Source organism: Myotis yumanensis, unplaced genomic scaffold (genome assembly GCF_028538775.1).
Source record: "Myotis yumanensis isolate MYYU_CA2020_CCGP unplaced genomic scaffold, mMyoYum1.0.hap1 SCAF_14, whole genome shotgun sequence".
Classification (NCBI taxonomy): Eukaryota; Metazoa; Chordata; class Mammalia; order Chiroptera; family Vespertilionidae; genus Myotis; species Myotis yumanensis.
The window spans coordinates 14623046-14636726 of record NW_027223765.1 but is presented as its reverse complement, the minus strand read 5'-3'; the positions used below and the strand labels follow the sequence as shown (position 1 = coordinate 14636726).

Genomic DNA, 13681 nt, shown 5'->3' with positions numbered 1-13681 from the left:
ATTTTTGGCTGTAAAAATGTATAATCACTTTTAATTACATTACATTTAATGGAAAAGATATCTTTGTAATATTGACACAGTAGAAAAACATGCACACCACAGGTTAAAAGTCTCATTGTGAAATGTTATTCGTTATAAGATATAGCGATTTTTAATTTCCTCTTTAAAAGAGAGGACTAAATTTTAATTAATATAAGGTACTTATAGAAAAAAATCAGGAGTAGCGTTAGCAACCAATTAAGAAGGATTTTTGTCTTAAGTGTTTGTGTGTTTGATGTGAGATGGTTATAAATGTTCTATGATATTTTTTCTTTCCTAGTTTTCAGTTCTCCCATACTATACTAGTGGTGCTTTGTATGGGAAAAAATGTTTCAACATATGTTCCCTTTCTTTCCCTTTAAGTTGTCTATGGTAAGATATATATAGTTTTGCTAATGTTTACGTGCCTGAGTACCTCAAATCTAGCAAACATTACACTAGCTAATGGATCTGATTCTAGGTACCTTAAACCATTGTCGACTAAAGAGACTGTTCAAATAGGATATTATTTTACTGGTTATTTTCCTAAAAGAGAAACTCTGGGGATGAAATAGAGCTTAAAAATAGGATGTATGTGTTTCGGGGGATGAGAAAGGTATGGAGATGAGGAATTTTAGAGAGAGTGGGCTTATATTATTATACCATGAGGGAATGGACATTTCAGTAGTCTTAAACCAACCCCCAAAGTATTTGAACCTATAGGCATTTGTGCAATTAAATACGTTGGAAACCTAGTTAATAAAGTATCTAACATTAAAAATCCTATGTAATAAAAGGGTAATAAGCAAATTGACCCTAACAGCAGAACTACTGGGAATGACTGGTCACTATGACACACACTGACCACCAGATGCTCAATGCAGGAGATGCCCCCTGATGGTCAGTGCACTCCCACAGGGGGAGCACTGCTCAGTCCCAAGCCAGGCTGATGGCTGCCAGCACAGCGGTGGTGGCGGGAGTCTCTCCCGCCTCATCAGCAGCGGTAAGGATGTCTGACTGCAGCTTAGGGCTGCTCCCTGCTGGCAAGTGGAAATCTCCCTAGGGGTCCCAGACTGTGAGAGGGCACAGGCCAGGCTGAGGGACCCCCCTGAGTGCACAAATTTTTGTGCACTGGGCCTCTAGTAACAATATAAACTGTAAATGGAAATTATCCTTTTAGCAAATAACTTGACCTACCAAATATTTTAGTAGAAGATTTTTGACAGTCCAAATAGTAATATTTTATTTTTATTTATTTTCTTTATTGATTAAGGTATTACATATGTGTCCTTATCCCCCCATTGCCCCTCACCCCCACCCCACTCATGCCTTCACCCCCCTGGTGTCTGTGTCCATTGGTTAGGCTTATATGCATGCATATAAGTCCTTTGGTTGATCTCTCCCCCTTACCCCCACCCTCCCCTGTCTTACCTCTGAGGTTTGATGGTCTGATCAATGCTTCTCTGTCTCTGGATCTGTTTTTGTTCATCAGTTTATGTTGTTCATTATATTCCACAAATGAGTGAGATTATGTAATATCTACCTACCTCTTACTGGCTTATTTCGCTTAGCGTAATGCTCTCCAGTTCCCTCCATGCTGTTGCAAATGGTAAGAATTCCTTCTTTTTTACAGCAGCATAGTATTCCATTTATAGATGTATCACAGTTTTTTAATCCACTCATCTGCTAATGGGCACTTAGGTTTTTTCCAAATCTTAGCTATTGTAAATTGTGCTGCTATGAACATAGGGATGCATATATCCTTTCTGATTGGTGTTTCTAGTTTTTTGGGATATATTCCTAGAAGTGGGGTCACTGGGTCAAATTGGAGCTCCATTTTTAGTTTTTTGAGTTAACTCCATACTGCTTTCCACAGTGGCTGCACCAGTCTGCATTCCCACTAGCAGTGCACGAGGGTTCCTTTTTCTCCACATCCTTGCCAGCACTTGTCATTTGTTGATTTGTTGATGATAGCCATTCTGACAGGTGTGAGATGGTACCTCATTGTCGTTTTGATTTGCCTCTCTCAGATGATTAGTGACTTTGAGCATGTTTTCATATGTCTCTCAGCCTTCTGTATGTTCTCTTTCGAAAAGTGTCTACTTAGGTCATTTGCCCATTTTTTTTATTGGATTGTTTATCTTCCTTTTGTTAAGTTGTATGATTTCCCTGTAAATGTTGGAGATTAAACCCTTATCAGTGATAATATTGGCAAATATTGGCAAATATTGGCAAAAAAGCCAAGCAGTGGGCTTTCTTGTTGTTTTGTTGATGGTTTCTTTTGCTGTACAGAAGCTTTTTATTTTGATGTAGTCCCATTTGTTTATTTTCTCTTTAGTTTCCATTGCCCTAGGAGCTGTATCAGTGAAGATATTGCTTCAGCATACGTCTGAGATATTGCTGCCTGTGGATTCCTCTAATATTTTTATGGTTTCCCAGCATATTTCACAGACCTAGAACAAACTCTCCAAAAAATTCATCTGGAATAAAAAAAAAGACCCGAATAGCTGCAGCAATCCTGAGAAAGAAGAGCAAAGTAGGAGGGTTCTCAATACCAGATATCAAGCTGTGTTACAAAGCCACTGTTCTCAAAACTGCCTGGTACTGGCACAAGAACAGACATATAGATCAATGAATAGAATAGAGAACCCAGAAATCGACCCAAACCACTATGTTCAAGGAGGCAAGAACATACAATGGAGTCAAGGCAGTCTATTCTATAAATGGTTTTGGGGAAATTAGACAGATAAATGCAAAAAGCAAAAACAAACTAGACCACCAACTTATACCATTCACAAAAATAAACTCAAAATGGATAAAGGACTTAAACAAGTAGTAATGTTTTAAACTGCCATTTGGGACAGTAGTTTTAACGCCATTCACCTCTTACCCATCTCAGAGAATGTCAAAGACTGGACATTTTTATATAGCAAATAACAGGAAGAGAGTCATTGCAAGAAAAACTAATACTTAGTGAGCACTTATTCTATGCCAGCCAGTTACCAGCACTTTTGGTAACCCCATTTAATGCTCACAATAACCCTGTGAGGTAAAGACCAGTGTCATCATGTTATAGATTTAAATAGATGCATATAAATTTAAATAAATAATCAAAATTGATATTTAAAAATAGATTCATATTATCATAGATGATGAAATGATGCAAAGAACACATAAGGTTTAACCAACCAGATATACTGGGGCTTAACTGAGATTCAAGCTATGATAGATTGTTGTCACAGTATGTTATTTTAACTCAATACTATATTGCCTTGGTTTCCCAAAGAAATGAAAGTTGATTGAACTATAAGATTTGATATATATATATCTTCTCTATTTTAGAGGCAGCATGATGTAATAATTAAGCACTGCACCAAATTTGCATGATAGCTTCTCCGTGTTATTATGTTGAGTCAGAATCACCCTTCGTGAAATCCTAAAGAAGAACAAGGTTTTAGGAAATCACCTTCGTTAGTCCCATCAGTTATACCCCATGGGACAGCTCAAAGAGATTGAATTTCATTCTTCATGTAACCCATTTTTTTAAAACAAAGCCTAGAGCAGGTTGTCTGCAAGAGATGATTAAATAATGAATATGTGGTAGACACTTTGTTGTAGATGAAGTACCATTGGATAATTTATTTACTTATAACAAGCATTTATTTGACTTCTATTGGCTTTGGTGGCAGTCATTGAGAATATGAAACTCAGTCTATATCCTTTAATTAACTTACAACATAATATATTTTAGTAGTAAAATAACCAACTAATAAATACATTTATTTTTATTTACCCTACAAGCACTGAGAGACAATCTCAACTTTTCAATTTAACACTCTCCTAAATCCTGAAAGGTGATCATTACAATTTTCATTTTTTAGAGATAAAAAGACTGGCCTGGGGAAGTTGTGTTTAACTGCTCAGGGTTGCAACACTAGGTGAGCCCTGGTCAGCCTGGCACTAGGTCTGAACTTTTTCACGCATCCCCAGAGTGCGATTTACTTTGATTACGATCACAGGCGATCCCCTCTCAGCCACCTATGACAGCCTGACAGGTTTATTTCTGAATACTCCACCCAGTGATTATGTAGGGAAGCACATTCACCAGGTATAGAGAAGAACTGGTGAAAAGAGATAATCCAGGTGTGAAATGGGAGTTCAGAGCTTTGTCCTTGGTTTATCCCTGCTCCATTGTGTGTACACCCATGCTAATTTGTGTTTTTAAGTGTCTTCATTGGGCTACGGTAACTTTTTTTTTCCTCTCTCTCTCTTTCAGGTATGGAAAAATTGTATCGACAAAGGCAATTCTTGACAAAAACACAAATCAGTGCAAAGGTATGTGTGAGGGCATCTGTACCGTTAGCTCTGGACTGTGCTGTTACATTGAGAGCCCCACCCAGGTGGAGGTCTAGGCACCTGCTGCACAGGGTCATGATGTACAGTATATGGCCAACCTCTCTGATATTGCCGAGGCTTTGCTGAGTCGTATTTCTAGTACCATTGCTCATTAATTTTTTTCATTAACAAACAAAATGAAACTCACAAATTAGAACAAGTACCAAATTGCTTTCAGCATAAAACTAAATTACCTCTTAACAACTTTGGGTTGTCTGGTATGAATGATATCATCAGTGATGCAAATTGATTTCCTATATAAAAATGAGGAACTCTGGGGAAAACTTTCCCATGCAAAACACGTTTTAATTTATCTGTTCTTTAAAGCTTTAGCAACATTGGTTGACTAGGAATGAATTTACTGATGGGCCCACTGTGTCTAAACTTTAGCTGTAAGCACCTCATGGGATCTCAGATTTGGTATCTTTTTAAGGCTTTTTCTACTTTTGGAGGGGGGGAATATTGTTGAAGTTATTTGACTGTGTCTATGGCTTATGTTTCTTCATGTCTTGGAATCCAATACTCTTAAGGGTTGCATTATATTATTTATGAAATCTATATGGTCTCTCTTTCATGACTCAGTTCTTACTGGAAAATTGGAACGCTTCCTGTAACATGTTATTTGTTGTTCCTCTAAACCAGTCACTTTTATGATACTGAGATTAATAAGTAGGGTAGAGCCAAGATCATTATAAACACTGTCCCTATTTCACATATAAGTATAATGTGCAAAAGTCTTAGGAATGAATACTCCTACACTGCAGATCACACACTTCATGTCTCTTATAAACTTAAAAAAAAAAGCACTAGGTAGTCAGGTACTGCAAGAAAAAAAAATAAGACATGGTTTCCGTCACCTAATAGCTCAATTTCTAGTTGAAAACGCAACCATCAAGAAAACTAAGAAACTAATGCTAATCAAATGATTAGGATTAGTCTATCAGCCTAATATATGTGAGAGTGTAACAGGTATCTACAAGAGGGGTATCTGCAAAATATTGTGGATAGAGAATATGGAGACTCCTTTGGGGCAAATTAAGTTTATAAAGGCAAAGTACAATGATAGTCTTGAGAAAGGTTGATGTTTAGGAGAAAGAATTTCAGAATATAATTGATCAGACCCACATATCTGGAAGGAAAGGAAGGAAGAAAAGAAGGAAGGAAGGAAGGAAGGAAGGAAGGAAGGAAGGAAGGAAGGAAGGAAGCGAAAGGGAGAGAGAGAAAGAGGGAGGGAGGGAAGGAGGGAGGGAGGGAGGGAGGGAGCCACCTAGGGAAATCATTTAATATGAAAATATGTATGAGTAATATTGATATAGATGAATAATACTAATGAGTAATTGAGTTAATACATGGATGATGCTCAAAAATAACTTGTGTTGCCTGTCCTATAAAATACTGGCAATGTTAAGCAAAACAAGAATGTTTGTATTGAGGTGGTAGGATTATGGGTGATAGATTGTTATTAATTTAAATTTCTCCAAATCTGTTATATTGTCAGTGAAGGGGGGGGGGGGGATAGCAAAGTAGTGCTTTGTCTCTGTAAGATAATATCAGATGAAACTAGCAATGAATTAGGAGAGAATTTTACCTTTCCTTTTTTAATAGGCAGAAGTTGAGTTTGTCTTGACCTTTCTTTAGGAAAGAATGAAAAGGGTGTGTGAGGTGGCTTTTTCAAACAAAATCACTGAGAGCATTGAGCCTGTAATTAGAGAACACAAATTGGATTTGGACTTTTCCTAGACACTTGCTTCTAAATCATTTGCAACTTTGCCTCCAGACTAAGACTATGCAATCAAAACCAAATATTATGAAAACTGGATTTATTAATGTTGTTTCTAAAGAAGTAGTATGAATTCAATTTTTCACAGGCAGTTGAACATGTGGCATATTATATGCAAGTTAGTGTTTAGGGGGATGAGAAAGTGTATGCACTTGTCTCCTTAAAGATGAAAACAAAAAGCATCGAAATTAACCATGCTATATTAACCCATACTCTAGACTCTTACTCTACCTTAGCATGTAAATGAAAGGATTTTGTTCTGTCTGTATCCCACTCACGCCTATTATTTCTAATTTAGCATACTAAATATTTTAGAGGGTTTTATTATTGTTGTTGTTGTTATATGTTAACTTTGAGAAGTCTTTGTAATAAATGAAAAAAATGTACTTATAATATGTTTTGGGAGTTATACGACTGCTTATTTTTCCTCAAAAGTGTTACATAGTTATGTACAGGGTGAAGCAAAAGTAGGTTTTCAGTGGTGAGTACATGAAACACAGAGTTTATTCTTTTATTATTATTTATTAATTTTTGTATTATTTTCCACATGAACAACTGTAAACCTACTTTGCCCCACCCCTGTATTTACTCAGTATTTGTAATCACTTTTAACATACTAGTATATATTAGGCAAAAGCAAAACTATCCATAAAAATTTAATAAAATATGTAGCCTTGCTGTTTTAAACATATATTTATAATTGATTGCATTTAATACTATGACCTACCTGTCTAACTCTTTTGCAGTAATTATTTTTATTGGAAGAAATTTAAATAATTTTTATGAAGTTTAGTATAACTTAAATAATATAGTATAGCCCAGCCAGCATGGTTCAGTGGTTGAGCGTTGATCTATGAACCAGGAGGTCATGGTTCGATTCATGGTCAGGGCACATGCCCGAGTTGTGGGCTCAATCCTCAGTGGGTGGTGTGCAGGAGGCAGCTGATCAGTGATTCTCTCTTATCATTGATATTTCTATCTCTCTCTCCCTCTCCCTTCCTCTCTCTCTAAAAATTAATAAAAACATTTTTTAAAAAATAACATGGTAGGAATACATTGCTTTTGCCCATAATCTTAATATTACTTTTAACTAATCCATGTCTTATAGATTAACAGAAATCCTTATGTCCAGATATTCTTCTTCTATCTTTCAATACCTTATTTTTAACATCAGACTTATATTAATATACATAAAATTCTCTTTTCATACCTCTACTGGGCTATGTCAAATATTTCTTCCAAAATTCACTTTCTCAAGAAGCCCTCAGTAGACTCTTCCTATCCTATTTGAAAAGTTTACAACACCACCTCCTTTGAGTATCATCTGGAAGCAAAGATCCTATGCTACCTTACCTCTCATACTGTTGTGATTAGTTTGAGTCCTTCATCTAGATTATCTAGATTATAAATTACTCAGAATACAGGGAGGCGAACCTATTGGCAAGGTATGGAGGAAGCAGGATGGTTCAGAGTGGATCTTAGATTGTAGAGACCTTTTCTTTCTCTCTGGGATCCTTTGATGCTGCATCTATGGAAAGAACAGACATGGCTAGGTATATGTCTTCTAGGCTTGTGAACACCAGGGCTACCAAAGACGTTCACAGACACATGTTTCCCAGAGTCATTCTTGAAAAGTAAGCATTTGTACCTAAGAATATTTATTGTCCATGCAGAATTATTCTTTTTACTGGTTTGAAGTTATCTATTTTTTTACTGATCCATGATTTCATAAATATATCGGAAATTATATATTGTACTACATGTTTTAAATAATATGCAAAATATAATCATGTAAAATAGACAAATATAATACAAATATAATATGGGAATGTTCCGTTTATTACAATTTATGTAAACTTGCAAAAACATAATATCCTTTCAAATACAGGATTTCAAAAAATATGGATTTTTTTAAACCCCACCTAGTTCTTCAAGGGTTTTCCAATTAAAGTCTATACCAAGAAAATTTCCAAATAATAATCTAAGTTTTCTTGGACAAATGACAGAATATCTCTAAACATTGCTTTTCTCAACTGTCAAATGAGGTCATCTATACCTATGATTTTAAAAGTATTTCTCAAAATTACATAGAGCCATGTTTGTAAATGTGTCTGGCATGTACATCAGGTGAATGTTTCTATGGCTGTGGACCTGGATTTCTTCTCATAGAAACCATATTGTCTAGAGCTCGTTCATATAATTTAATGCAGTCCTGAGTACATATTACATATTCATGGAATGAGTATTTCATGAATTGACACATGTTTGTTGACACTAGTATTGTTAATAGCAAAAAGTATAAGTACATAAAGAACATTTCATTCACACATTTTGGTGTTGGCTATATGAGAGCCCTCAGGATTTTTTCAAAGCCCATAAACCCGATGTCTTTGATAAAAGCACATTCCGTCACAGTAGCAGGTGGTGGAATTCACTGTAATTGAGTTGGATAGGTTCTGAAAACCAAATGCTTCTTAGTTCACCCTTTGTTATACTCTTTACTACATTATTTTGTAAGTTCAAAAGTAAAAAGAAAACCAAAATAAAAAAATCTGAAGACCTTTGCTTCCTTAGTGTTGGAAACCACAGTAAAAGCATGGATTGTCACTTAATTTGGTGGCTGCCATTGTTCTTGTTGATTTGTTGGTTATTCCTTTTGCTAATAAAATAGTGATCTTTTTTTTCTTTAGTAAAGAAATGAGAACTTTAGAGTATGAAAGAGAAAAAAAAACCCCTCATGATCATGGCATTAAAAACAAAACAAACCCAAATCCCAAAACTATAAAAACCTAAATGGAATGTGAAAGATGAATGCATCATTTGTTATGGTTCTGCAAGTGGCTGTAAGTGGGATCAAATGTCTCTTTAGTTATAAAATATTGATGATATAAAGTCCCTATTTCATATGATCTTTTAAAAAACTGGTGTGGTCTTCTCTCTGTTGTAGAATAGGAGAAAATAGCAAGGTCTGCATTTAATTTGTACTACTTCTGTTAAGAAAAGGGCAGTTCATTTAAATTACTAGGCATCCGGATAGACCTACTGGTCATTCTGCTCACATCAGCCCTGAATTGGAAGAAATCTGTATTCATGAAGTGTCTTTGGAACACCTCTATGCCACCTTTGAAGATACAATTTCTCTTTTTTATTAACTTTTATTTTTTATTTAAGTATAGTTTGGTACACAGTATTATATTAGTTTCGGGTAATCAATATAATGATTCTACACTTATACATCTTACAATGTGATCGCCTCACTAGGTTTCCGTAATTGCAAAAACATCACAATATTATTTTAATAATCCAATCACAAAAGGACAAATATTGTATGATTCTACTTATATGAGGGACCTAGAGGAGTCAGATTCAGAGAGACAAAAGACAGAATGGTGTTAGGCAGGGTTTAGGGGTTTGGGGAGATGGGGAGTTAGAGTTTAATAGATACAGAGTTTCCGTTTGGGAAAATGAAGTTCTGGAGATGATGGTGGTGATGATTGCACGAAAGTGTAAATATATTTAATGCTATTGAACTATACACTTAAAAATTTGTTAGAATACTATGTTTTGTTATTTTATCACCATAAAAAGCAAACCAACAAACTCACAGAAAAATAAGTATAATATGAAAGTAATTACAAATATAATTTCTCTCCCAAAGAAAATAAGAAAGCTTAAGCTGCAGATATCACAGCTGTCCACATTCTCGGGATGTGCCCACTATAGGAAGGCAGGAGCTGAAACAGAAGATGTCAGGGAAGCAACTGCTAACAATCTCACTAGGCATTGGATTTGAGGGTGATGTGAGAAATAAGCACATTTGATATCGTACTAAATCAAATCAGGTGGCAAAAATCCCATGAGAAATATACTATGAGGTACCTTGGAATTTGTCCTTGTGCCACTATTGTTACAGTACATAATTAAAGTGAAAACTGTAGATTTTTATCAAATGAATGACTGAAAGAAATTTTTTTTCTGAATAAGGGAATTATGTGGGGTAGAATTTAGAACCCCATTTTTAAAAAATGCTATTACAACACCGTGGCTAAAAAGTTTCTCAAGGGTTCTCAGGAGATAGTTTTGATTTCAAGAGGTTAAAGATCAGAAAATCTCTAATTTCATATATATAATATAAAGAAATTATGGCTAATACTATACCTTTTCATAGAGAAACAGATAATGAAATTGGTAATGATTTGATTAGAGGAAAACTTTTACATTTTACTTTTTAAATGAAAATCACATGTATTTAATGTATACAGCATAATTTGGCATACATATACATAGTAAACAATTACTACAATCAAACTAATTAACATATCATTTCCTCACATAGGTACCATTTTTGTATACGTAATGCGAGCACCTGAAATATATTCTCTTAGAAAACTTCCAGTACTCAATGCTATATTATTAACTGATTTTATGCCGTGTATTAGATTTCTAAACATATTCATCCTACATAGAAAGCAACATTGTACCTTTACATCAACATCAACTCATTTCTTCTGCTTTTTTGCCTGTGATAATCACTTGAGTGCTCTCTGCTCCTATATACCTGACATTTTTACGTTGCACACTTAAATGATATTGTGTACTTTTTTTTCTTTCGTGTCTGACTTATTTGACTTAGCACAATGCCCTCCAGATTCATCCATGTTCTTCCAAATGGCATGATATCCTTCTTTCAGGCTGAACAATATTCGTGTGTGTGTGTGTGTGTGTGTGTGTGTGTATCACAATTTCTTTATTCATTATTCATAAATGGATGCTTATGTCTGGCCTATTGTAAATAATGCTGAAATGAACATGGGAGTGCAGCTATATCTCTTTAAGAGATACTAATTTCATTCCTTTGGAGCTATACCTAGGAGAGGTATTGCTGATCATATGGAAATTTTATGTTCCAGTTTTGATGAACCTCCATACTGTTTTTCATAATGGCTTTATCAAATTACATTCCCACCAACAGTGTAAAGTGAGATTTCCTTTTCTCCACATATTCACCAGAAATTATCTTTTTTAAAAATAGCCATCCTCACAGGTATGAGGTGATATTTCATTGTGGTTTTGACTTGGATTTCCAGGATGATTAGTGATATTGAGCATCTTTGTAGCTGAGCATCTGCTGTTACATAAACCAAAGAAATCCTGGAGAAGTTGTTCTGCCATAGATAGGGGTCAGGGGCTTTGAGGTTTTCTTCTACTGTGCGAGAATAATGTACGACAAGCAATAATGAGTAAAATTACATATACAACTATCCAATGAACGCACAAATATGTATGTTTGAAATCTGTGTGAGAAGTAAATATTGCTACTTTGCATCATTGTAATTGACCTATTATGTTCTAGTAATATGGACTATCATTATAACTATATACAACCTATTACATTGTCTAATTCAGCTTATCTTTCCTCTCTTTATGTCCTTCAAAATTTACTGTTGGAGGGCCAATTCTGTAATTCTGCTTCTTGTTGGGGAATTTTTTTTAAATGACACTTAGTGTCATTTTCCAGATACAGGTTTCTGTTATGTAAGTGAACTTTTCTGTGGACAATAAAAAGTCAGCATGGCACATGAACTGGTGAAGACATGAGATGTGATGGCAGAGCAGAGTCTGGTTTACCTGATTTGGAAGAAAATCTTATGGTACCTCTTTAACCCGTTGTTTTTTGTTGTTGTTGTTTGTTTTGTTTTGTTTTTATTTTTGTTTTTGTAGAAGCAGGGGCTATCACCTAAATTTTTACCTTTGTGTTTCCCATCTGAATTCCCGTAAGCAGAGAAAGTAAACTCTTCAATCGGTTTTCCACGAACCTACCAACCAACTAATCATCCAGTGAACAACAAAATAAAATTAAAATAATAAACAGGAAGTGAATCCACACAAAGAGTTAGGAATAAGGACTTTGGCTTGTTTACCTAGAACAGAAGAAAACCTTAAGGGAGTGATCTGGGGAATGAGTAGGTCATGAGCGATAGTTCTCAGAAATACGGTAAGCTGTGGTTATGGAGGCAGGAGATACATCTATGCTAATACGTTGTGCAACCCAGTTTTGATCAAATAGTTGTTCAGCAGGCTGGCATCCAGAAGTCTCTTAGAACATCCTGTAATTCATCAAAAGGGCAAACGTGTCTAGTAAAGAATGTTGTTTGACTGCAACCCTGCTTAAAAGTATTTAGATGCGAATGTTTTTTAGAGGAGGCTAAACCACTGTGTTATTTTCTTAAAACCAGCCCACTTCATTTACTTATGTACATGTGTGGCTCCTAAAGGCATGCATATCTTCAACTTTCAATGGCCTATAGCATTGTTCAATGGATATCAAGTAACTTCAAGAGTTATCTTCCCCATTTTACTGATGAGAAAACAAACCTGGAAATGCTGAGTAACTTCTCAAACATCATCTAGGCAGCACTCAAATAGAAATCTAAGTCTGCCGAAGCTTATCTATCCTCTTTTTGCTTTTCCTCACTCCAAATAACCCCCATAAGACCTGCAGTAAATGGCCTTGGGTGTTAATCATCACAGGCAGACGCTAGCACAGTGTTTTGAGTTTGTGCAAAGGCGGACAGTTTGGAAGTAACATGCAGTAGTTTTTACCCACCCACTTCCTACCACTATAAACAGTGTGGGTCGGGTGTCCTAGTTCTGTTTTGTCATTTAATAGAGACGTAAAAGAGCATGCAAGATTGTGGGTTGAAAAGAGAGGCACCTTTTGAAAATATTTTGTTCATTTTATTTAGAGTAATTTTTTTTTTTAAAGAATGGTTTTCTGTTAACTGCAATTTTATACTTAAATTAGATTGACAAGTGTTTAGCCTTCTACATGTTTTAGCTTTAAAGTGAGCATCAGTTGAATCGATTTTGTGTGGGGAAAATATCACATAATTAGGGAGGGTGGCAGGCAGAGTGCAGCTGCCAGTTTCTCTCACTCTCGGGATTCAGGATTCAGAAAGAGGCATGTGCTCTCTTAAAGGGCCTATGTGGTCGAGTTTCATGGCAAATGCTCTCTTTCATCTTATTGAAGTTCGGTTTGGCTTGCCTCCCTTGTTTGCTCATGGGAATAAGGTTAAGACCTCTGAAGAGGCCACTTTATCCCAATTCCTTACCCAGGCTCCCTTCTTTTCTTTAAACAACCTGCACTTACTTGTGCAAAGTGTTTGGGGTCATTATCTCCTCGATGGATGCACCCAGGAATAAACAACTATTTTCTATTTGGATTCTGAAGGTATGATCAAGTTTAATCAAAAAGACTTTTTTTTTTATGTTTTTAGTTTACCCATGAACCAGTTATTATGGAAAAACACCCAAATGTCTGCTAAGGTCAGTTTTTTCCTTTCTCAATCTGTTTTATTTTTCTCAAAGGTTCTTCCCCTATCCTCATAATTTTTTATTGTCTCAAGTTGCCTTCAAATCTCTAACTCCAACCCAAAGGCTACCTCATCTCTCATTTTGGGGGGAATGTTAAAGAAACCTTGAGCATCT

The 13681-nt window shown here is 35.5% G+C and overlaps 1 protein-coding gene across 12 annotated transcripts in view; it reads left to right on the top strand.

Annotated features, from left to right (window-relative positions):
• RBMS3 (RNA binding motif single stranded interacting protein 3) overlaps nucleotides 1-13681 on the top strand; it is a 1176852-nt gene that overhangs the window by 751582 nt on the left and 411589 nt on the right. For all 12 annotated transcript variants that reach the window (XM_070433276.1, XM_070433282.1, XM_070433277.1 and 9 more), the window contains one exon: nucleotides 4295-4353. In XM_070433276.1, coding sequence (XP_070289377.1) covers nucleotides 4295-4353 — 59 coding nt within the window. The remainder of the gene's footprint in view (nucleotides 1-4294; nucleotides 4354-13681) is intronic.